Source organism: Phyllobates terribilis, unplaced genomic scaffold (assembly GCF_046119375.1).
Source record: "Phyllobates terribilis strain yellow unplaced genomic scaffold, ASM4611937v1 Scaffold_7__3_contigs__length_470593459, whole genome shotgun sequence".
Taxonomy (NCBI): Eukaryota; Metazoa; Chordata; class Amphibia; order Anura; family Dendrobatidae; genus Phyllobates; species Phyllobates terribilis.
Genome location: NW_027362767.1, coordinates 267,192,445 through 267,218,079, shown reverse-complemented (window position 1 = coordinate 267,218,079; position 25,635 = coordinate 267,192,445). Strand labels below are relative to the sequence as shown.

Genomic DNA, 25,635 nt, shown 5'->3' with positions numbered 1-25,635 from the left:
ATAATACTGCCCCCTATGTACAAGAATATAACTACTATAATACTGCTCCCTATATACAAGAATATAACTACTATAATACTGCTCCTATGTACAAGAATATAACTACTATAATACTGCCCCTATGTACAAGAATATAACTACTATAATACTGCCCCTATGTACAGGAATATAACTACTATAATACTGCCCCTATGTACAAGAATATAACTACTATAATACTGCCCCTATGTACAAGAATATAACTACTATAATACTGCCCCTATGTACAAGAATATAACTACTATAATACTGCCTCCTATGTACAAGAATATAACTACTATAATACTGCTCCTATGTACAAGAATATAACTACTATAATACTGCCTCCTATTTACAAGAATATAACTACTATAATACTGCCTCCTATGTACAAGAATATAACTACTATAATACTGCCCCCTATGTACAAGAATATAACTACTATAATACTGCTAATATGTACAAGAATATAACTACTATAATACTGCTCCTATGTACAAGAATATAACTACAATAATACTGTCCCCTATGTACAAGAATATAACTACTATAATACTGCTCCTATGTACAAGAATATAACTACTATAATACTGCTCCTATGTACAAGAATATAACTACTATAATACTGCCTCCTATGTACAAGAATATAACTACTATAATACTGCTCCTATATACAAGAATATAACTACTATAATACTGCCCCCTATGTACAAGAATATAACTATTATAATACTGCTCCTATGTACAAGAATATAACTACTATAATACTGCTCCCTATATACAAGAATATAACTACTATAATACTGCCTCCTATGTACAAGAATATAACTACTATAATACTGCTCCTATGTACAAGAATATAACTACTATAATACTGCCTCCTATGTACAAGAATATAACTACTATAATACTGCTCCTATATACAAGAATATAACTACTATAATACTGCCCCCTATGTACAAGAATATAACTACTATAATACTGCTCCTATGTACAAGAATATAACTACTATAATACTGCTCCCTATATACAAGAATATAACTACTATAATACTGCCTTCTATGTACAAGAATATAACTACTATAATACTGCTCCCTATATACAAGAATATAACTACTATAATACTGCTCCCTATATACAAGAATATAACTACTGTGATAAGAGATTATGCACATAAAGGGGGTGTCCATCCTTAGAATGTCATTGGCAGTGTGTGGTTTGGGGGAGATATCATATAGTGACTGCTCAGGATGTTCTTTAGTTTTCTGCACAGGTGGGCTCCTCCTTCCCTTTCTTGCCATACATGTTGTTAGCGGTGGAGGGTCCCTATAGGCAGTGATCAGATTGTGGCAGCGGAGAGGTGAGAGCTCTTTAGCGCCTTCTCTTGGGAGCTGAATGTGGTGTCAGGCGGGTGACTAGACGTGTGCTGCGATGTCTGCCCTGTGGTTGGGTTTACTGCCTTCTTGTGCTGTCATTGCATTGTGCAGGTGTTAAGGGCCAGTCGGCTTGTTAGGTTCTCGTGCATGTAGGGTGGGTACCGCTCGTCATTCAGTGTGTGGCCCTTTAAATTCTCTTTGAGTACACCTTGTAGCAGTAAGCTCCAGTTGATGGAGACATTTTTATGAAGTTGCTTGGACATCTTTGTGCAGAGCTGATCTGTGCTGTATCCAAGGGCTGTACATGGTAGAGCAGCTCTGAGAGGAGCACTTGGTCCCCACAATGGCAGAGATTGGAAGAAGTAGTGCAGCAGTGTGGGCTGTCATGCGTCCGTTGCGTCGGTTGTAGTCTGGCCAAACCTCCTGGATCCTGTGGAAGTGTAAATCATACATTATGCAAATGAGCCATTACTTGGAGGATGCAGTTGCCTTAATGGAAGAAGCATAAGGAAGCTGCAAGGATAAAGACGTTCTCCTAATCCCAGGCGGAGGATGTGGCGTTCTCCTTGTGTTGCAGGGCTTCGCTGTGCATTGTAGCTAATCACTAAAATTTTAAGGGGCTGTCCAGATGTATGTAAATGAGCCCGTTGTACTACAACTCCCAACATAGCTAAGACTCACTGCCTGATATAAAGGTTCTTGGAGGTCTGATACTTCTGGATATAAGCAATGATTGTCCCCATTCACTGACTGCCAGCAGAGTCCTGAGAAAGGTAAGGAGGAATCAAAATGTAAAGTAATGAGAAAACCCACGCCCCCACAGGATGCTTGTGATATTGCAGCTCAGCTCCGTCACTACATACAATGCAGGTTAGTTACAATACCAGGCACAACCTGTGAACAGGGGAGGCGCTATTTTAAGTAAGGAAGACATGTTGCTTCTAATCCTGGATGACCACTTTAAGATTTGATTACAGAAGACAAGCTCCTTAAAGGTACAGTACATTGCTGCATGAGTAGCAAGAGCAACTGGTGACCCCGACTCTGTCTCGCTCATTGACGTTTGGCTCCGCACCATGTGACTGAGGTAGCCCGTCTCCGGCTGCATTACTCATTACTGCAGACCACCATTGGCTGCCATGAGGCTGTTGGGTCCTAGCGGTATGAGTCCAGGGGGCACCGTGGGGGATCCCTGCACAGGATTGGTCGCTCCTGCCGGGATTAAGAGACATTATTTCCAATGTGTCCCTCTGTAAGTCCACGGCCCCACTATCAGTATTTGGTCAGTATTCAGTCAGTATTTTTTCTCAGGAGTGGGAGTCAAAACCAGGAGTGGGTGATAAAGGCAGAATTGGTGACTTGTTTCTATTAGGCTACATGCACACGATGCGTTTTTAATGCGTTTCCGCTGCGGTTTTTCCGCCGAGTAAATGCATTATTAAAACCTCTTGGTAAAAGGTCTGCTAATCCGCATGTGCTGTGCACATGATGCGGAAATTTCCGCCCCGAATTATCATTGCGGCACAAACCGCAGCATAACCAATTCTTACGCGATTCCGTGGCGAATTCACGCCCATTGACTTGCATTGAATCACAGCAGACCCGCATGTATAATATCTATACATCCGGATTTGCTGCGTTTCAATGTAAATCAATAGGCGTAAAATCGTGTCGGAATCGTGCCGAGGCTGGTACCCGGGTCGTGAGAGGAGGCTGCAACTCCTCTCATCCGACCGCTGCTCTGGCTGATAACAACGAGAGCAGCGTGGATTGGAGAAGCTGCGGCCTGCTCCTATCAGCCCGCGTGCCTGCGGCAGTAAAAAAAAAAAGATTAAAAAAGTAAAAAGAAAAGAAAAAAAATTCATGCTCACCTGTCCGGCGGCCCCCGGCGACGATGTTCTCCTCCCGGCGGCCAGCGGTACACTAGAGGGCGCGGGCTCGCGCCCCACAGTGTACTGGCAGGACCTGCGGTGACGTCACTGATCACCTGATGGTCATGTGACCATCAGCTGATCGGTGACGTCAGTGATCACCTGATGGTCGCGTGACCATCAGGTGATCAGTCCTGGCAGCAATCTGCTGATGGTCATGACCGATCAGCTGACCGTGGGGACATTCGCAAGACTCTTCCCACGGTCTCTAACTCACCGGGGCTCATCAGATGATGAACCCCAGTGACCTCCTTCAGCACTGTATACTGACAGTGGGTGATTTTACACCCCTTTCAGTATGCAGTGCTGTATTCTACAGCTGTGACATCAGTGATTTCTGATGTCACAGCTGTAGAATTGACAAGGATCGTTGTGGGACCTGTATGTGTACTGCGTCGTTGACGGCGGACAGATGAGGAATATTGTTGTTTGTTTTTTTACGTTTTTTTCAGGAGATTGAGGGCTTCGTGGAGGCGTGTAATAAAAAAAATTGTAGAACCGTGTGTGTTTTATTTCATTAGAATACTTTACTCTGGCCATGTCTTTTATTGAAAAAGCGGTGACCATTTTACCAAGAGGTCAGTAATGGGGGCGTCTTATAGACGCCCTCCATTACTAACTTGGGCTTCACGTCAGTCGCCAATACAAGGCTGACGTGAACCCCAACCCCATTACCCCCTGCCACTGCTACAGGGCAGTGTGAAAGAGCGAGGCTAAGCGCCAGATTTGGCGCATCTTATAGATGCACCACTTCTGGGACTGCTGAGGGGTGATATTAATAGCCGCGGAGGGGGCTAGTATCCATGGCCCCTTCCATGGCTATTAATATCAGCCCGCAGCTGTCTAGTTTAGCCTTTGCTGGTTAGATTTAATAGGGGGACCCCACGTCAATTTTTTTCTGGGGTCCCCTTGTAATCTAGCTAGTAAAGGCTAAGCAAACAGCTGTGGGCTGATATTAATAGCCAGGCAACATTTTTGGCTAATGGCCCCTTCCGCGGCTCCTAATATCAGCCCCCAGCGGTTGGCTTTCCCTCTGCTGGCTATAAAAATGACGCGGGAGCCCACACTTTTTTTTTTTTTACATTTTAGGCTCTGTGCCCATAATTCAGACGTAGAAGTGCTTTGGATGCAAATTTTTGTTGCGTCCAAAACGTTGTATTCTATTGAACGCAGGTAAATCCATATGTGCTCACTGAACCATGCAAATTACCGCATTCAATACTTTCTAGTGTGTCAAATTTCTGTTGCGGAGACTAGCGACTCCACAAGAGAATTTTGGCATGCTGCGATCCTGAAAGACGCGCTGCATGTCAGTGTCCAGGGGTGAGCCACAGTCTCTGATGCACACATAGTGTACGTGGGATTTCTAGAGATCCCATTCACTATGCTGTAACATCTGGACGCTGCGGGTTTGACGCTATATAAACAAGTAGCGTCAAACCTGCCGCGGCTCCTGATCGTGGCCACGTACCCAAACTCACCCGCAGCATGTCAACTTCTGTAGCGGACACGCTAGTCTCCGCTGCAGATTTTTACTGATTGAAGTGTCATTATATGCGGTGGATTCACATGTACAGACAACAAAAGTGCGGTATTAGAACACCGCATTTTGAATGCTACATAAAGATGTTGTGTCCAAAGCGCTGCTGAGTGCTGATAGGGGGGACATAGCGGCTAATGAACTCGCTGTGAGATGTTATTTAATGGCCAGGGACCATGTTTGCCTAATGGCACCTTCCCTGACTAAAAAAACAGCTCACATTAGTCGCATAAATTACATGAATAGAAATGCTAATGAAGATTGGGTGAATGGGACTAGCTGACACCCAGCTCTTTTATTTGGTTTTGACAAGGTGTCAATCAGACCTTTTCATGACCAAACAAAGTAAGGAAATACACAGACAAAATGTAAACACTTTATCTGAAATAGAACAGACACATTCTTTAATCATTAAAATTAACCAATATACTCACCCCAGTTCTGAAGGTAATCCAAGGGCTTAAGCAATGTCCCACCAAATAACTTTATTTAGCTGCAAAAATCATTCATTGATGCTCAAAACGCTTCAATTCAATGCAGGTAAAAACGCCTCAAAAACGCATGTAAATCCGCATGTGTTTTTTACTGCCAGGGAGAGGCAAAAACGCCCAGGAAATTTCTGCTTCAAATCCGCATCGTGTGCACATAGCCTTATACCTTTTCTCTGATTGTTCCTCACCTGGTTTTGGCTCCCACTCCTGAGAAAAAATACTGACCAAATACTGATAGTGGGGCCGTGGCCTAAGAGATAAGATCTGACAACCACTATGAAAGCTGCAGCCTGAGGAGTTGTCAGTTGGAATTTGCTATGTTCATGTGATCTTGATACTTTGTAGGTGACGGGTCACTGATTTTTCGGTTTAGTGGCCGGGAAGGGTTGGTCCGTAATTCCTTTCGTGCCACGAGTTCGTACATTGGACAGTCCCCCTGCCCGACCCCTCTAAGCCCCCCACGTGAATATGTGGCTTAGTTTCCAGCAGATGGGTGCGGAGGCCTCTGCGCAGATCAGGATGCTCGGCGTACAGATGGCGGGGAGGGAAGGCTGGGGGACGGGTGACCTGCCCGCTCCTGCCGCTCTCAGCCCAAACAGGCACAGATTATCCTCTTATCCTGGTACAGAAAACTCCGGGCGATTAACCCCCAGCACACCAGGGCTGATCCCTCCTGTATGGACCTTGTCTGTTTCACCTCCATTGATCACCTGCGCCTCTCGGCTCTGGCACCGCTGTAGTCAAGATCAGCAGACAAATCCTCACTGCCACATCTCATCCAATAGCAAATTAATGAGAATTAACACCATGGTGCCACTTGTACATTGACCTGTTAGGCCACGTTCACACCTTCTGTATTTGGTAAGTATTTTACATCAGTATGTATAAGCCAAAACCAGGAGTGGGTGATAAATACAGAAGTGGTGACGTGTTTCTATTATACTTTTCCTCTCATTGTTCCACTGCTGATTTTGGCTTACAAATACTGAGGTAAAATACTGACCAAATACTGAACGTGTGAACGTGACCTTATGCAGTGTTACCTGGGTGTAGCCGGCATTGTTCTGCAGCAGGTGCTGTGTACTCTTGGCCTTGCCTCTTTGCACTATATTCTACAAACCCCATACTGTATATAACCATTGTCCTGCGCAGCGAGTGGCGGCAGATCTGGTCGTGTTCAGGGAGGTCCTGGAGTTTGTTGTGGTGCTGAGCGTCCTCAGGATTAGTGATAACATGTAATAACCTTGTAAGAGGATCACAAATCCCCGAGGCCTTATTAAAGGGTCCCACCATCTATAAGTGCAGAGCGGGCTGTCCTAGAGCACAGCTGTCTGAAATCCTCCGCCCTGAGACACCCTGGATAGTGACGGAAAGACCATTCATAGTGGCCGCTATACAGCTCAGCAGACAGGACCACACATGAGTGGATTAGATACACAGCTCAGCAGACAGTATCACACAAGATACAATTAGATACACAGCTCAGCAGACAGTACCACACAGGATAGGATTAGATACACTGCTCAGCAGACAGTATCACACAGGATAGGATTAGATACACAGCTCAGCACACAGTATCACACAGGATAGGATTAGATACACAGCTCAGCAGACAGTATCACACAGGATAGGATTAGATACACAGCTCAGCAGACAGTATCACACAGGATAGGATTAGATACACAGCTCAGCAGACAGTATCACACAGGATAGGATTAGATACACGGCTCAGCAGACAGTATCACACAGGATAGGATTAGATACACAGCTCAGCAGACAGTATCACACAGGATAGGATTAGATACACAGCTCAGCAGACAGTATCACACAGGATAGGATTAGATACACAGCTCAGCAGACAGTACCACACAGGATAAGATTAGATACACAGCTCAGCAGACAGTATCACACAAGATATGATTAGATACACAGCTCAGCAGACAGTATCACACAAGATACAATTAGATACACAGCTCAGCAGACAGTATCACACAGGATAGGATTAGATACACAGCTCAGCAGACAGTATCACACAAGATACAATTAGATACACAGCTCAGCAGACAGTATCACACAGGATAGGATTAGATACACAGCTCAGCAGACAGTACCACACAGGATAAGATTAGATACACAGCTCAGCAGACAGTATCACACAAGATATGATTAGATACACAGCTCAGCAGACAGTACCACACAGGATAAGATTAGATACACAGCTCAGCAGACAGTATCACACAGGATAGGATTAGATACACAGCTCAGCAGACAGTATCACACAAGATATGATTAGATACACAGCTCAGCAGACAGTACCACACAGGATAAGATTAGATACACAGCTCAGCAGACAGTATCACACAGGATAGGATTAGATACACAGCTCAGCAGACAGGACCACACATGAGTGGATTAGATACACAGCTCAGCAGACAGTATCACACAAGATACAATTAGATACACAGCTCAGCAGACAGTACCACACAGGATAGGATTAGATACACTGCTCAGCAGACAGTATCACACAGGATAGGATTAGATACACAGCTCAGCACACAGTATCACACAGGATAGGATTAGATACACAGCTCAGCAGACAGTATCACACAGGATAGGATTAGATACACAGCTCAGCAGACAGTATCACACAGGATAGGATTAGATACACAGCTCAGCAGACAGTATCACACAGGATAGGATTAGATACACGGCTCAGCAGACAGTATCACACAGGATAGGATTAGATACACAGCTCAGCAGACAGTATCACACAGGATAGGATTAGATACACAGCTCAGCAGACAGTATCACACAGGATAGGATTAGATACACAGCTCAGCAGACAGTACCACACAGGATAAGATTAGATACACAGCTCAGCAGACAGTATCACACAAGATATGATTAGATACACAGCTCAGCAGACAGTATCACACAAGATACAATTAGATACACAGCTCAGCAGACAGTATCACACAGGATAGGATTAGATACACAGCTCAGCAGACAGTATCACACAAGATACAATTAGATACACAGCTCAGCAGACAGTATCACACAGGATAGGATTAGATACACAGCTCAGCAGACAGTACCACACAGGATAAGATTAGATACACAGCTCAGCAGACAGTATCACACAAGATATGATTAGATACACAGCTCAGCAGACAGTACCACACAGGATAAGATTAGATACACAGCTCAGCAGACAGTATCACACAGGATAGGATTAGATACACAGCTCAGCAGACAGTATCACACAAGATACAATTAGATACACAGCTCAGCAGACAGTATCACACAGGATAGGATTAGATACACAGCTCAGCAGACAGTATCACACAGGATAGGATTAGATACACAGCTCAGCAGACAGTATCACACAGGATAGGATTAGATACACAGCTCAGCAGACAGTATCACACAGGATAGGATTAGATACACAGCTCAGCAGACAGTATCACACAGGATAGGATTAGATACACAGCTCAGCAGACAGTATCACACAGGATAGGATTAGATACACAGCTCAGCAGACAGTATCACACAGGATAGGATTAGATACACAGCTCAGCAGACAGTATCACACAGGATAGGATTATATACACAGCTCAGCAGACAGTATCACACAGGATAGGATTAGATACACAGCTCAGCAGACAGTATCACACAGGATAGGATTAGATACACAGCTCAGCAGACAGTATCACACAGGATAGGATTAGATACACAGCTCGTCAGACGGTATCACACAGGATAGGATTAGATACACAGCTCGTCAGACGGTATCACACAGGATAGGATTAGATACACGGCTCAGCAGACAGTATCACACAGGATAGGATTAGATACACAGCTCAGCAGACAGTATCACACAGGATAGGATTATATACACAGCTCAGCAGACAGTATCACACAGGATAGGATTAGATACACAGCTCAGCAGACAGTATCACACAGGATAGGATTAGATACACAGCTCAGCAGACAGTACCACACAGGATAAGATTAGATACACAGCTCAGCAGACAGTATCACACAAGATATGATTAGATACACAGCTCAGCAGACAGTATCACACAGGATAGGATTAGATACACAGCTCAGCAGACAGTATCACACAAGATACAATTAGATACACAGCTCAGCAGACAGTATCACACAGGATAGGATTAGATACACAGCTCAGCAGACAGTATCACACAGGATAGGATTAGATACACAGCTCAGCAGACAGTATCACACAGGATAGGATTAGATACACAGCTCAGCAGACAGTATCACACAGGATAGGATTAGATACACAGCTCAGCAGACAGTATCACACAAGATATGATTAGATACACAGCTCAGCAGACAGTACCACACAGGATAAGATTAGATACACAGCTCAGCAGACAGTATCACACAGGATAGGATTAGATACACAGCTCAGCAGACAGTATCACACAAGATACAATTAGATACACAGCTCAGCAGACAGTATCACACAGGATAAGATTAGATACACAACTCAGCAGACAGTATCACACTGGATAAGATTAGATACACAGCTCAGCAGACAGTACCACACAGGATAGGATTAGATACACAGCTCAGCAGACAGTATCACACAGGATAGGATTAGATACACAGCTCAGCAGACAGTATCACACAGCATAGGATTAGATACACTGCTCAGCAGAGAGTATCACACAGGAGAGGATTAGATGCTCAGCAGACAGTATCACACAGGATAGGATTAGATACACAGCTCAGCAGACAGTATTACACAGGATAGGATTAGATACATAGCTCAGCAGACAGTATCACACAGGATAGGATTAGATACACAGCTCAGCAGACAGTATCATACAGGATAGGATTAGATACATGGGTCAGCAGACAGTATCACACAGGATAGGATTAGATACACAACTCAGCAGACAGTATCACACAGGATAGGATTAGACACTCAGCTCAGCAGACAGTATCACACAGGATAGGATTAGATACACAGCTCAGCAGACAGTATCACACAGGATAGGATTAGATACACAGCTCAGCAGACAGTATCACACAGGATAGGATTAGATACACAGCTCAGCAGACAGTATCACACAGGATAGGTTTAGATACACAGCTCAGCAGATAGTATCACATAAAATAGGATTAGATACACAGCTCAGCAGATAGTATCACACAGGATAGGATTAGATACACAGCTCAGCAGACAGTATCACACAGGATAGGATTAGATACACAGCTCAGCAGACAGTATCACACAGGATAGGATTAGATACACAGCTCAGCAGACAGTATCACACAGGATAGGATTAGATACACAGCTCAGCAGACAGTATCACACAGGATAGGATTAGATACACAGCTCAGCAGACAGTATCACACAGGATAGGATTAGATACACAGCTCAGCAGACAGTACCACACAGGATAAGATTAGATACACAGCTCAGCAGACAGTATCACACAAGATATGATTAGATACACAGCTCAGCAGACAGTATCACACAGGATAGGATTAGATACACAGCTCAGCAGACAGTATCATACAGGATAGGATTAGATACACAGCTCAGCAGGCAGTATCACATAAGATAGGATTAGATACACAGCTCAGCAGATAGTATCACATAAAATAGGATTAGATACACAGCTCAGCAGATAGTATCACACAGGATAGGATTAGATACACAGCTCAGCAGACAGTATCATACAGGATAGGATTAGATACACAGCTCAGCAGACAGTATCACACAGGATAGGATTAGATACACAGCTCAGCAAACAGTATCACACAGGATAGGATTAGATACACAGCTCAGCAGACAGTATCATACAGGATAGGATTAGATACACAGCTCAGCAGACAGTATCACACAGGATAGGATTAGATACACAGCTCAGCAGACAGTATCATACAGGATAGGATTAGATACACAGCTCAGCAGACAGTATCACACAGGATAGGAGTAGATACATTATGAGTCAGTCTTTTAGGCCATGGCCCCACTATCAGTTTTCGGTCAGTATTTTTTCTCAGGAGTGGGTGATAAATGCAGAATTGGTGACTTGTTTCTATTCTACCTTTTCTCTGATTGTTCCTCACCTGGTTTTGGCTCCCACTCCTGAGAAAAAATACTGACTGAATACTGATAGTGGGGCCGTGGCCTTAGGACAGTTCTGCCCTTTCATCAGTTCCAGGCCCCTCTGCCTCCTGCAGTATCAGTTATTGTATTGGATCGTTTTGGACATTGATATGCTTATCCGTGAACAGTTGTGTGAACGCAGCCGTAGTATCCACCAGTCCCTGTGATCGGTATATACTCCACACAGAGGCCAGAGCAATATATTAGAGCGGCCGCTCGCTCCTTAGTTCACATTGCGCGGCTTTTTGCCCTCACATCTGTTGTAGTTAATGAGGAGGGAGGTGACGGATCAGACGAGAAGCTTCCGAAACAGCCGAGTACAGAGATCGTCTCATCCTCTATCCAACAGACTAAAACCTGGAGCCTTTGGCCACGGCCCCGTCACATTGGAGGGGGCCGTCTATGGTTATTGTTCGAGTAACATGACTCTCTCAGGTTCCAGTGATGTATGTAATAAACGATGAGAGGAGTATTCACTGCTATAGTCCAGTGCAGGCTAGTGCTCTCTGTTATCAGTCACTTCAGTGTCTGCCTAGAGTGGCCTCCAGAGAATCCTGTTTGTTTAGAGGCCTCCGTCCTCTACAGTAATGTGCAGACAATGTGGCCCCGGCAGGCCTCCATCTGCCAACATTATATCCAAGGGCATGCGTACCAATCTATGTGATAGCTATGGGTCCATGCTTCCCAACTCCAAGAGACTGACTCACACTCCTAAACCTGCCTCAGTCCTTCTACAGTGCCCACACAGAAATAGTGGTCCAAGTGAAGCCCATTAGTGTCTTCACACAGTTTAATACATCTTTTCTGGCCTCATTGCAGTATGATGTTCCACAGATGACCCACACACACATTAATACAAACACATCGCCACAGTATAATACCCCCACACAGTATGATGCTCCACAGTACCCCACACAGTATGATGCCCCTACAGTACCCCCACACAGTATGATACCCCCACAGTACCCCCACACAGTTTAATGCCTCACAGTACCCCCACACAGTTTAATGCCCCACAGTATCCCCCACACTGTATGATACCCCCAAAGTATCCCCCACACTGTATGATACCCCCACAGTATCCCCTACTCAGTACGATGCCCCCACAGTGCCCCCACACAGTACGATGCCCCCACAGTGCCCCAACACAGTACAATGCCCCCACACAGTATGATGCCCCCACAGTGCCCCCGCACAGTATGATGCCTCCACAGTATCCCCCACAAAGTATAATGCCCCCACACAGTACAATGCCCCCACACAGTGCGATGCCCTCACAGTATCCCCCACAAAGTATGATGCCCCCACACAGTACGATGCCCCCACACAGTACAATGCCCCCACAGTATCCCCCACACAGAATGATGCCCTCACAGTTTCCCACCCACAGTATGGGCCCCCACAGTATCCCCCACAGAGTATGATGCCCCCACAGTATCCCCCAAACAGTATGATGCCCCCACAGTATCCCCCTATGATGCCCTCACAGTTTCCCACCCACAGTATGGGCCCCCACAGTATCCCCAACACAGTATGATGCCCCCACAGTATCCCCCAAACAGTATGATGTCCCCACAGTATCTTCCACACAGTATGATGCCCCCACAGTATCCACCACACAGTATGATGCCCCCACAATATCCCCCAAACAGTATTATGCCCCCGCACAGTACGATGCCCCCTCAGTACCTGCCACACAGGCTGTTTCTGGGAGGCACTGTGGATGCACCAAACAGTTAAAAGCATGGTCTGCTGCCCACCTCCCAGGACAAACTGCCAAATCCAGTACTGTCCTGGTGGATCTAGGATGATTGGGAGGCAGAGCTCTGCGTCATGAACTAGCAAAAAGGTGTAAAATAATGCCGAGGGTCATGGAAATTGTTTCGAAGGGAAAACTCCTAATGAGGGACATTATTTTTTTCTTTATCCACCACCAATCAGACCCTCTAAGGCCAAGTTCCCACTTACCCGCTGTGCTTTTTTTTCTTAACATAGTGTAAGTCAACCTGCTGTGCATTTTTGAAATCTGCAACATGTCAGCTTCTATTTGCGATAAATCTGCGCTTATTTGATGATTTTACGCATAAACCTGAATGATGTGAGGAAAATCTGAAGGTAAAAATGCATATTTCTGCTGTGGAAACGCACTAAAAACGCATGTAACTTATGAGTTTATCAATAAGGTTTCATCATAGCGGGACGTTTCCAAACCAAAACCGCTTTATTTAAAACATTTCCTACAAAAGTAAGAAGAAAAAGAAAGCTGAAAAAACACTATAAAAATGTAAAAATGTGCACAGTGAAAAAATGCAAGTAGCCTAAAGTAGCAAAGAAATGCTGCCGAAAATCTGCAACATGAAAAACGCTTCAAATCCTCATTGTGGGAACGCAGCCTCAGGTCACCAACCTGCGCCTCTCCAGCTGGCGTGAAACTATAATTCCCAGCATGACAGAACAGACACGGTGAGAGTTGTAGTTTCACGACAGCTGGAGACCAGTGATCGCAGCAGGATGCTGGTGTGAGAGAGAGAGAAAAACTGTTTTTTTAATTAACGACTGTACAAGTTTTGTATAGATTGGAAATAGTGCGCCAATTACTCCGTGATGCCAGCAGACAAGCGACTGCTTTATCTAATGCATTTAGTGAGTGCCATCTAGGGGAATCCATAGGTACTGCAGCACCCGCTTCATGGGGCCCAGAAATGTACAAAAAGATCTCTAGATTCCTATTCGTTTTCCAGATTTTTTATATTTTATGTCATTATTTTCATGTTCTTATTTTGTATCCTCCTTTTCATAGATAATCGTGTTCATTCTCTGCAGGTATTGCCGAGTATTTTTCACTTGTGGTCCCCCCGGGCACTGGACTGAGGCCCCCTCTATCAGGTGTCACCCTGGTAAGAGGGCACCATCGCTGACCTTGCAGTCCAGTCACTTATGGATTGTACACGGAAGATGCCAGCAAAACGCAGCAATCGATAAAATCCTCAATGTGAGAGCGAATGAGCGCATTTAGGAGCCAGATTTAGAAACTCTGCGAAACAAGGGCCCCATTTCCGCCGCGTGAATAATTTATCTCGGCTCAGAGTTGTCTTACCAGTAGGCAGGAAATAGCTTCTTTGCAAAGAAGGCTTTTTTTTCCGCCTGTCCCTTTATTTTTTTGCTTACAGAGCAGATGGAATTGCTGTGCAAGCGCTTTTAACCCCTTTATAGCCAATAGAGATCACATGATTATTCTGGGGAGGAGGGGGAGCACCTGGATATGATGGGGTTAAAGACGTATTCTGGTTTTGGCATGAATGTGATTTCTTACATAACATTTTGCAATTTTCCATTTTACTTTTTGTATTTTTTTCCCACGATCTCTGCTTGCTGCCATTTAATAGCAATATAAATGCAGGTTTGGCGACTTTCACAAATTTATCTTGACAACCAAGCGGAATTCATGCACAAATTGTGTTAGTAAATTGTAGATACTTTATTTAGCTGTATTCGAAATATCCTTTTAAATAAATGAAATTTGCCTCTTAACCCTTTTACGTCTGGTCTGGGATTTGGGGTTTCTCACAGCCTTCCGTTGTAGGTGAGGGCTGGGGCCGGATTTAAACACCGCCAGCAATGGTAGCGACTCTGAGTTTCCTGATTATAATAATTATATCCAGGGCCATTTATATTTTGTTATGTCTAACTATTAAAAAACACAATTACAATTGAGATCCCTGGATGGAGCCATCACCGCCGCAATGAAAACCACCATTCTTTACACTGCATGCTGCAGAATTATGTGACATAGGAGCAAGCTTTCTATTACAAAGGGACGGGTTTGTTCCAGATAATATGGGGTCCCTTTAAGTGTGGGTACAATGCAGTGCAGGACATGTGGCGGCACAGTGGGGGATGGGTCTGTGATGGATCTGCTGCGCTGTCCTGACACCTGTTCTGCAGCTGTGGAATATGTAGAGCAAAGCATCTCCATCCCGGGCAGAAAGTGCAGACAGCGAGGTTCTGCCAGACGACAAGTGCAAAGTCAGAGTAATGAGCCCAGGATACGAGCGATGAATGGCGCCCCCCAGCTGTGTCATGTCATCCCAGGATCCTACAAGAGGAACGCCAAGGTTTGGGTGCCTGATAGACTTGGAGGGGAGATTTCATCCTTCCTTTTTGCACCTTTTTTCTTGCTTTCCTTCCTGTCCGGCTTCTCTCCAGTTGCTTTACTTTCTGTGCCTTCTCCATCATTTAGAGACTTATTGGGTAGTAAGGGGCGCAGTTTTCATGGCTTGTGTTCGGCTCCTTTATTAAATGCGACTTGTATACAAAGTTGCACATTTTTGGAGCTTCGGTGCCTTAGAATCTGTTATTCCGCAACCTGTAAACTATCCAGGTGTAAATATTCTATACGTGCACAAAAACGGATCAGTCTTATCAGTTTGGTGCAAATTATTCCAGTGGTCAAAAAGGCGCAATAGAAATATATTCACGAATGATCCATTTTTGCCATTGGTGTTTTCTTTTCACCATGTTTAGGATTTCTGCTTCCTGTCAGTGAATGGAGAACGCTCCGATTTACACGCAGAACGCTTTCCTCAGCTCAGTGCAGGAGTGCAGTGGAGGGGGAATTTAGGCCGTGTCCCCCGGAGTTAAAGGGGTTTTCTCATCATCATAAAAGGGGACAATTACAACCTGCTTATAAACACAAGCAGCTTTGCAATTTACCTAATTCAAAATCTTCTCTGGAGGCATTTTTAATTCTATAGTTTACAGCACCTGTTGCCTAGGTTACCAGACACCTCTGCCATCTATCAGTGGTGGCCTGTCTACTAGACAAGGGGCGCTGCGCTTAGAAGCCCTTTGCTGTGGAGTTTGTAAGCGCTGATCTGAAGCTCGCCGGATCGCTGAATTTGCCCACAGGTTCCCTGCGCTGCTCTTATGCTCCAGAGGTAAAGCTGTCTGTGCTAGTGGCACCAGAGAGCGCACAGTTCGGACCAGCGGTGCAGTTTTGACACTGGTCCGAACTGTCAATCATCAGGACCGCACCACCCCACAGCAAGTAGGAAGAAAGGGGACCGGTGAGGAAACCTCTTTAAGTGTCAAGCATGGTGCCGACCAGCGAGAGTACTCAGATCCAGGCTTATCATGCTCTTGTCACAATTGTATCCATTCTAGACCATCCAGACCGATACATTGTAGCAAACTATCAGCACAGGAGATTTGTGATGCTGCTGTATCTAGCTCACAGAGGACTGTATACATTGTAACAAACCCTCAGCTGCGAGCTGTATTAGTGTCAGTTTCCACTGTAGTTCTGGAGTTGTATTCATGAACCAGGATGAGAAGAGCTGTAGAGTGTATGTATATATACATATATATATATATATATATATATATATATATATATATAAAACATATATTGGAACAGCACCATTTCACATATACTCACAATGGGTGCCAGGCCTCCAAGCAACCTGTCCAAATTGCATCTTAATAGAAAAAATATATTAAGGCAGCACTCCAAATAGATTTAATTCTTAGAAAAAATGGACTTTATTGAGCCCAAATGGCAACGTTCTCAATTCTTGAGAAAGGTTCTGTGAACCGAAACATTGCCATATATATATATTCCATATACTCCGTCTGCGGCGCGGTGCGTTTGTTTGCTTCGCCGCCATTATCACTTAGTATTCACGCCCCATTGCACATCATTTCACAATCATTATATGGAGTTTTTGCTTGATCCTTTAAACCTCGTCTCTCAGGATCCACGAGAAATCCCGGCAAACGCAGCGCAGCTTTTATATGACCTTTATACATTACCAGGGGAAATGTTCTGCTAAGTAGCATCCAGAAGAATCCTGCCGATGGATCAGGTCGGTGTTTTTGGAAATCTATACAGAAGTGATGGCATCGGGCATTTAAAGGGGAAGTGTCTTCTTAGTGGGGGTTTGTGAAAACGGGGTGATGTTGATTTAATCGCTGCTGGCAATAGTGGTCTTTATATCACCCATTTATCTGCACCGTGCAGAATGGACTTCAGGTTCTCATGGATTTCAATAGAAAACAAAGTTGACAGTCTGTTGTGGTATTGTGTACTGTATGTGTATTGTGGTTTGTGTGGCACTATATGGTGGAATGCTGTATTATGTGGGAATATCAGTGTTATGTGGGCACTGTATGGCATTTTATATAAGCACTGCTTGGTGGTATGTTGTGCTGTGTGCCCTGTATGGAGGTGATATGTTTTATAATGTGGGAATATCATGGTGTTATGTGGGCACAATATGGCAGCTTTATATTGTTTTGTTATTTGGGCACTGAATGGTGGTGGTATATTGTAGTATGTTGGGATATGTTGGTATTATGTGAGCACTGGTGGTATATTGCGGTGTTGCATACTGTATGGCAGTGGTGTGTTCTGGCATGTGTACTGTATGGTGGCGGCATGATGTGGTATGTGTGTACTGTATGGCGGTGGCATGTTCTTGTATGTGTGTACTGTATGGTAGCGGTATGTTGTGGTGTTGCAATCTGTATGACAGTGGCATGTTCTGGTATGTCTGTACTGTATGGTGGCGGTATGTTGTGGTATGTGTTTACTGTATGGTGTTGGTATGTTGTAGTGTTGAGTAGGCGCTGTATGGTAGTGTTTTATTAGCACCATTTGGTGGTATGTGTGTATTGTATGGTAGCAGTAGGTTGTGGAGGTGCTGTATGGCAGTGTTTATTAGCACCATTTGGTGGTATGTGGGTACTCTATGGAGGTGATATGTTGTAGTATTATGTGGGCATTATATGGTAGCGGTGTGTTTTGGTATGTGTGTATTGTATAGTGGCAGTAGATTGTGAAAACGCTGTATGACAGTGTTTATTATCATCATTTGGCGGTATGTGGGTACTCTATGGAGGTGGTATGTTGTAGCATTATGTGGGCACTGTATGGTGGTGGTAAGTTGAGTGTGATATGTGGATACTATATAATGGAATTATGCAAGCACTGTTTGATGATATGTTGCGGCATTGTATGCTCCATGTATGTTGTGTAATATGGGCACTGTATGGTGCGGCTATATCATAGTGATAATGGTATAATCCATGTTGGAACCTTTGGATCCAGGGCTGTACCACCATGGTGCCAATGGTAATGCATTGACTGTGAGATCATGGACTGGGCATTCTCATCACTGGATACTTTCTGCAGATGGACTTCCTCCGTGTCTAGATCTCTTGACACTGGACCAGTTGAGCCTGTGTTGTAGGAGCGGTCAGCTATGTGATGTAATGTAGCCCTGTGAACTATGTGTTAGTTACCAGTCACCAATCCTTTGTTTGTCACCCTTTCTAGGAGAACCCATACCTTTGCAGTGATGAATGCGATGCCTCCACGCCTGACTTGGCCCATCCCCCCAGTCTCATGGTCGACAAGGACGAGGAAGGTCTGGCCACTTACTGGCAAAGTGTCACATGGAAACGATACCCGGAGCCACTGGTTGCCAACATAACCATGTCTTGGAACAAAACCATAGAGTTAACCGATGACATGGTGGTGACCTTTGAATATGGACGTCCTACCGCCATGATGTTGGAGAAGTCTTTGGACTATGGAAGGACTTGGCACCCGTACCAATACTATGCCGATGACTGTATCGAAGCATTTGGCATGACACCCAAGAAGGTGGTGAACCTGATAGCCAGCAACGTTAGCCGTGTGCTGTGCACCGAGGAATACTCCCGCTGGGCCGGCTCCAAGAAGGAGAAGAACGTGGTCTTCGAGGTTCGAGAACGCTTTTCAATCTTTGCTGGTTCAGACTTAAGAAAGATGGAAAACCTGTACACAAGGATGGAGAGCGCCAAGGGTCTGAAGGACTTCTTCACTTTCACCGACCTGCGGCTCCGGCTCCTGAGGCCAGCACTGGGTGGGACCTATGTGCAGCGAGATAACCTGAGAAAGTATTTCTATGCCATCTCCAACATAGAGGTGTCTGCGAGGTGAGTCTCCCAAGATGAGTGATACTCCGGTCACAGCCAGAGCTGCATTCATAATTCTGCCTATTTCCTGATATTATTGAGTGTCACAATGTCGGTGCTAGTCACATTAATGAGACCGTGCACAATTACTGCTTCTTAGGGCAACTGAATGAACTGTGAATACAGCTCTAGATGTGACTAGAGTATAAGACATAACTACCCCCAACCTTGCTATTATGGGTTAACACCTTGTATCTCTTGCTTTCCCTTCCTTTATAAAGGCCCAGCCAGGGGGTTGGGGAGGTTGTGATTGGCAGATATTGTGCCCCAGGTCCTGGAGACCCTCACAAGCCATTCTGACTTAGCCCAGACTTTAGTACTTGCCTCCAAACTAAACAGCTATGTGCATGTGGCCATGAGCCTCTGGTAGTAGTTGATGCAATATGGAGTAAAAATGTTTTTTACTGCGCTGCTGGCTGACCATGTGGAAAAGGCACATCAAATCCAAAGAAATCCCAATAGAGGATTTTTTACTTTTTATTTCTTGTCTGTTAAAGATTTAAATCAACGCATTTCAAAGTTTTATCCAACTTCTTCATCAGGATAGGATGAGACAAATCAAACGAATAAGGATTTATCCTATCCCATCCTGATGAAGAAGTTGGATAAAACTTTGAAATGCGTTGATTTAAATCTTTAACAGACAAGAAATAAAAAGTAAAAAATCCTTTATTGGGATTCCTTTGGATTTGATGTGTCTTTTCCACATGGTCAGCCAGCAGTGCAGTAAAAAACGTTTTTACTCCATATTGCATCAACTCTTGATCCGTCGGATCCACGGCTATGCAGCAGCTGGTTAATGCTGACATATAGTTGCAGGTTGCAACTTGCTAAGGTGAGTGCAAGATTTTAATTTATTTGCACTGTTTGTAATCAGGTAAAGCCCTATTTGTGCTCATTATCTTTCCAGCCTCTTCACTTTATATTACGTCTGGTGGTAGTGGGCTCTCGGGCACTCCTGAATACCCAGCCCACCCTTGGCTAGTAGCTGTGATACATAAGCCCCACTCCGTGCACTGTGCTTATATAGTTAATGTGCAGGGAACCTTCTGATCTTCCCCCTAACCCCGTGCACCATCACAAGGCCGGCAAACGTCTAATTAAGTAATGAGAAGTGCAGAGCTAGTTGTATCTCCGGCATATTCGCTGCAAAAAGAATCCCATCTGCTGTGCCCAAGACGAGCCCGAACCCCCCAAGGAATTCCCAAAACAGACCTCGGCCATGGGTCGTGTCTACGATTGCAGCAGGATAGGACTCCGTGCACTCGCTGCTAATATTACAGATTATGGATATTTTTAGCAGAAAGGTCCAATGTTGGCAAAGTCTAAGTTAAGCATCGGTGTATCCGGACACATGTTCTCATCACAGCTCTGCATGGAGGAGAGGAAACCAGGAGGTGCCCATCCCAGACTGTGCTAAGGGCTGATCTCATTGTGCATTCTCCTGATAATGGCACCAGGCTGTGCCCGTATTACCAAGGTCACAAGCTGACATTTAGAGTAAGCTTTTTCTGCAAAAAGTGGGGACCCCCATGTCCATTAGACTCTGGCTGGATATTATCTGACTAGGCTAGAGACGGAACATGAAAATTGCACAATGGTCATTATAAATAATGGCGCCCTTCTTGCAGGCTACCTGTATGCAGGCACGACAGAGACTCAGAGTCACCACATTCTGCACTCAGGGGCCCCAAATTCATAGCACTCTGGATTGTTCTTATAGTTTACCAATAGACCATTGTGCAATATTGGTCTTCTAGCATAATGGTTCCATACAGCGCCCGAAAAACAAGGAATATTGCAGAAAAAGTGAATTAACCCAAGGTGGTGGCTCCTGGGCATTTACCCCCTCTCTCTCTCCATATATTCCTCTTGGGCATTTGCCCCATTTATTTTATCCTGCAACCCATCCCTGGCCCATTAGACATATGTTGCATGTGAACATCTCCCTGTTCCGGGGGTCACGCACAGTGGTCCGCACAGCTCCCAGGGCAGCAGTAACCAGTAGGATAATCCCAAGTAAATTGCTCGGCACTGCGTTCCAATTGTCAGCTCTTTGTCCAGGACTCGTCAATATCAGAAGACTAATGAAAGGCAGTAAAAATAGAGAAATGTCAGCACACGGCTAAATTGGAGTAAGGTTATTGTTAGCCCTCGATCGATAGCGGACAAATGCTTAACGCAGCGCTGAGACTACTAACACATTAGAAGCCCCCTGGGGGCGCTGGGGTGACATCATGAAATGCTGGGGGCACCCTTTAATTGCCAGGAGGGGTAGACACATGCACAGCATTACTCCATCCCTCTCCGGTTACACTATAATCAATGACTTCCTGGGGTCCATCATCATCCTGACCCTTACCCCCATCCTCCTTCTGTCAGGGAAATCGTCTCCTGCCTCTACATTAGAAGATGATCGGAGCTCCCTGTCCCCGGACCCCCCTCGCTCTGCCTCCGACAGCCCTAATAGGGTCTAATTGGAGTTAATCAGGCATGGGGTGATATTTAGATCCAGTCACTTAAACTGAGCAAAGTGTCACAAGCGAGCACAGCTCGGGGAAGAGCGCGGAGGAGGGGGAGACTGTCAGCAGAACGTGATATTTATCCCAGCAGAGGCTCCTGGGCCCCATCACACAATATATAGCATGGGCCCCAAACCTTTCATAGGATACTTATAATAGGGGCCCGCTTTTATCTCTAGGGCCACAATGCTACTGCTTGCTCTTCACCCCTTATACCTATGCCCCTATATCTGAGCAGTGCCATATAGACTACAAGTCATAAGGCAGCTATGTTATAATTAGGACTGCACGGAAATCAGCTAAAATCAAGTCGGGCCCCACGAAGATTTCTGTGAAGTGTGCCACACACCTCCGCTCTTCCTATTTAATAACTTGTATAATTAGCTGCTTGTAGCTACTACTAGAGGGAGCTCATTACATACAGTTATATAGCCACCACTAGGGGGAGCTCATTACATACAGTTATACAGCCACCACTAGGGGGAGCTCATTACATACAGTTATACAGCCACCACTAGGGGGAGCTCATTACATACAGTTATACAGCCACCACTAGGGGGAGCTCATTACATACAGTTATACAGCCACCACTGGGGGGAGCTCATTACATAGTTATACAGCCACCACTAGAGGGAGCTCATTACATAAAGTTATACAGCCACCACTAGAGGGAGCTCATTACATACAGTTATACAGCCACCACTAGGGGGAGCTCATTACATACACCTATACAGCCACCACTAGGGGGTGCTCTTTACATACAGTTATACAGCCACCACTAGGGGGAGCTCATTACATACAGTTATACAGCCACCACTAGGGGGAGCTCATTACATACAGTTATACAGCCACCACTAGGGAGAGCTCATTACATACAGTTATACAGCCACCACTAGGGGGAGCTCATTACATAAAGTTATACAGCCACCACTAGGGGGAGCTCATTACATACAGTCAGAGGTGGGATTCAAATTTTTAACAACAGGTTCTGTGTTTGTGTGTAGGAAAATTACACCCATTTTCTTAAAGCCACACCCTTTTTAAGCCACCCCATTTACACACACCTTTTCCTCAATCATATACAAGTAGGGGCGCAGTCAAACAGTAAGCCGAGGTACCTAATTTTACCACAAAAAACTGGGAAAATTTATTGACTCGAGTATAAGCCTAGGGTGGTAAATGCCGCAACTACTGGTAAATATTCCCATCCTGGCATGTATGGCCCCCTCATCCCCCAATCCTAGTACGCATGGACCCCTCATTCCCTCTTTTCCTGGTATGCATGCCCCCTCATCCCCCCCAATCCTGGTATGCATGGCCCCCTTGTCCCCCAATCCTGGTATGTATGGCCCCTCTCATCCCCCAATCCTGGTATGCATGCCCCCTCATCCCCCCAATCCTGGTGTGCATGGCCCCCTCATCCCCCAATCCTGGTATCTATGGCCCCCTCATCCCCCAATCCTGGTATGTATGGCACCCCTCATCCCCCAATCCTGGTGTGCATGGCCCCCTCATCCCACAATCCTGGTATGTATGGCCTCCTCATCCCCCAATCCTGGTACATATGTCACCCCTCATCCCCCAATCCTGGTACGCATAGACCCCTCATCCCCCTTTTCCTGGTATGCATGCCCCCTCATCCCCCCAATCCTGGTATGCATGGCCCCCTCATCCCCCAATCCTGGTATGTATGGCCCCTCTCATCCCCCAATCCTGGTATGCATGCCCCCTCATCCCCCCAATCCTGGTATACATGGCCTCCTCATCCCCCAATCCTGGTATGTATGGCCTCCTCATCCCCCAATCCTGGTGTGCATGGCCCCCTCATCCCACAATCATGGCATGTATGGCCTCCTCATCCCCCAATCCTGGTACATATGGCACCCCTCATCCCCCAATCCTGGTGTGCATGGCCTCCTCATCCCCCAATCCTGGTATGTGTGGGCCCCCCTCATCCCCCAATCCTGGTATGTGTGGGCCCCCTCATCCCCCAATCCTGGTATGTATGTCCCCTCATCCCCCAATCCTGGTATGTATGTCCCCTCATCCCCCAATCCTGGTATATATGGCCCCCCTCATCCCCCAATCCTGGTATGTGTGGGCCCCCTCACCCCCCAATCCAGGTATATATCGCCCCCTCATACCCTAATACTGGTATGTGTGGACACCCTCATCCCCCAATCCTGGTATGTATGGCCCCACTCATCCCCCAATCCTGTTATGTATGGCACCCCTCATCCCCCAATCCTGGTGTGCATAGCCCCATCATCCCCCAATCATGGTATGCATGGCCCCCTCATCCCCCAATCCTGGTATGTATGGCCTCCTCATCCCCCAATCCTGGTATGTATGGCCTCCTCATTCCCCAATCCTGGTATGTGTGGGCCCCCTCATCCCTCAATCCTGGTATGTATGGCCTCCTCATCCCCCAATCCTGGTATATGTGGGCCCTCTCATCCCCCAATCCTGGTATGTGTGGGCCCCGTCATCGCCCAATCCTGGTATGTATGGCTTCCTCATCCCCCATTCCTGGTATGCATGGCATCCTCATCCCTCAATCCTGGTATGTATGGCATCTTCATCCCTCCATAGTATGGTCCCATCACTGCACACATAAAAATAAAAACACTTATACTCACCTTCCTTCCTCACCTCTGCTCCAGCGCTGCTGCGTCCTGTCTGCCAGCAGCTCATGTCAGCATCTGAGTAGCGCGCGCTCTCCGAGGCCGAGGTGAGCTGCTGCTGTTGCTGTCGGCACATTCACTCTTCTCCATGCCGGCACTATGGGCGTGGAGAAGCGTGAATATGCATTCTCTTTAGCAGCGGGCACTGACCGCAGGAGCCGCTGCTCAGCGCTCCTCTGTGCTCACTACTAAAGAGAATGAATATTCCCTCTTCTCCACGCCCATGGGAGTGGAGAAGAGGGAATATTCATTTCCCTTTAGCAGTGGGCACACGTGGTAGCTGCAGCAGCGGCTACTGCATTTGCACCGCTCCTCCGTCGCCGTAACCTCCTTCCCCACTGCTATGGAGCCCCCGGCTCACGGGCCCCATAGCAGTGGCGTGACCTGCCACCATTGGCGGTACACAACTGGGTCACTGAACCGGGTCACTGAACCGGATCACGGCTCTTTTAACAAGCGGTTCCATGGAACGGGGAGAACCGGCTTAATCCCATCCCTGCATGCAGTTATACAGCCAACACTAGGGGGAGCTCATTACATACAGTTATAAAGCCACCACTAGGGAGAGTTCACTACATACAGATTTATAGAGCCACCACTAGAGGGAGCTCATTACATACAGTTATAAAGCCACCACTAGGGGTAGCTCTTTACATACAGTTATACAGCCACCACTAGGGGGGAGCTCAGTACATACAGTTATAAAGCCTCCACTAGGGGGAGCTCATTACATACAGTTCTATAGCCACCACTAGGGAAAGCGTACTACATACAATTATACAGCCAACATTTGCACAAACAAGGATGTCATGGAGACACAGATGACAACCACAAGAATATGTTCACAATTCAATTTTAAACTTAAGAAAGTAATTTAACTATTTCTTTCATACCCTTCGTCTA

The 25,635-nt window shown here is 45.7% G+C and overlaps 1 protein-coding gene across 2 annotated transcripts in view; it reads left to right on the top strand.

The window, feature by feature from the left end:
• The window catches only part of NTNG2 (netrin G2), a 110,333-nt gene that overhangs the window by 38,958 nt on the left and 45,740 nt on the right, over nucleotides 1-25,635 (top strand). For both annotated transcript variants that reach the window (XM_073640673.1, XM_073640674.1), the window contains exon 3: nucleotides 18,844-19,487. In XM_073640673.1, coding sequence (XP_073496774.1) covers nucleotides 18,844-19,487 — 644 coding nt within the window. The remainder of the gene's footprint in view (nucleotides 1-18,843; nucleotides 19,488-25,635) is intronic.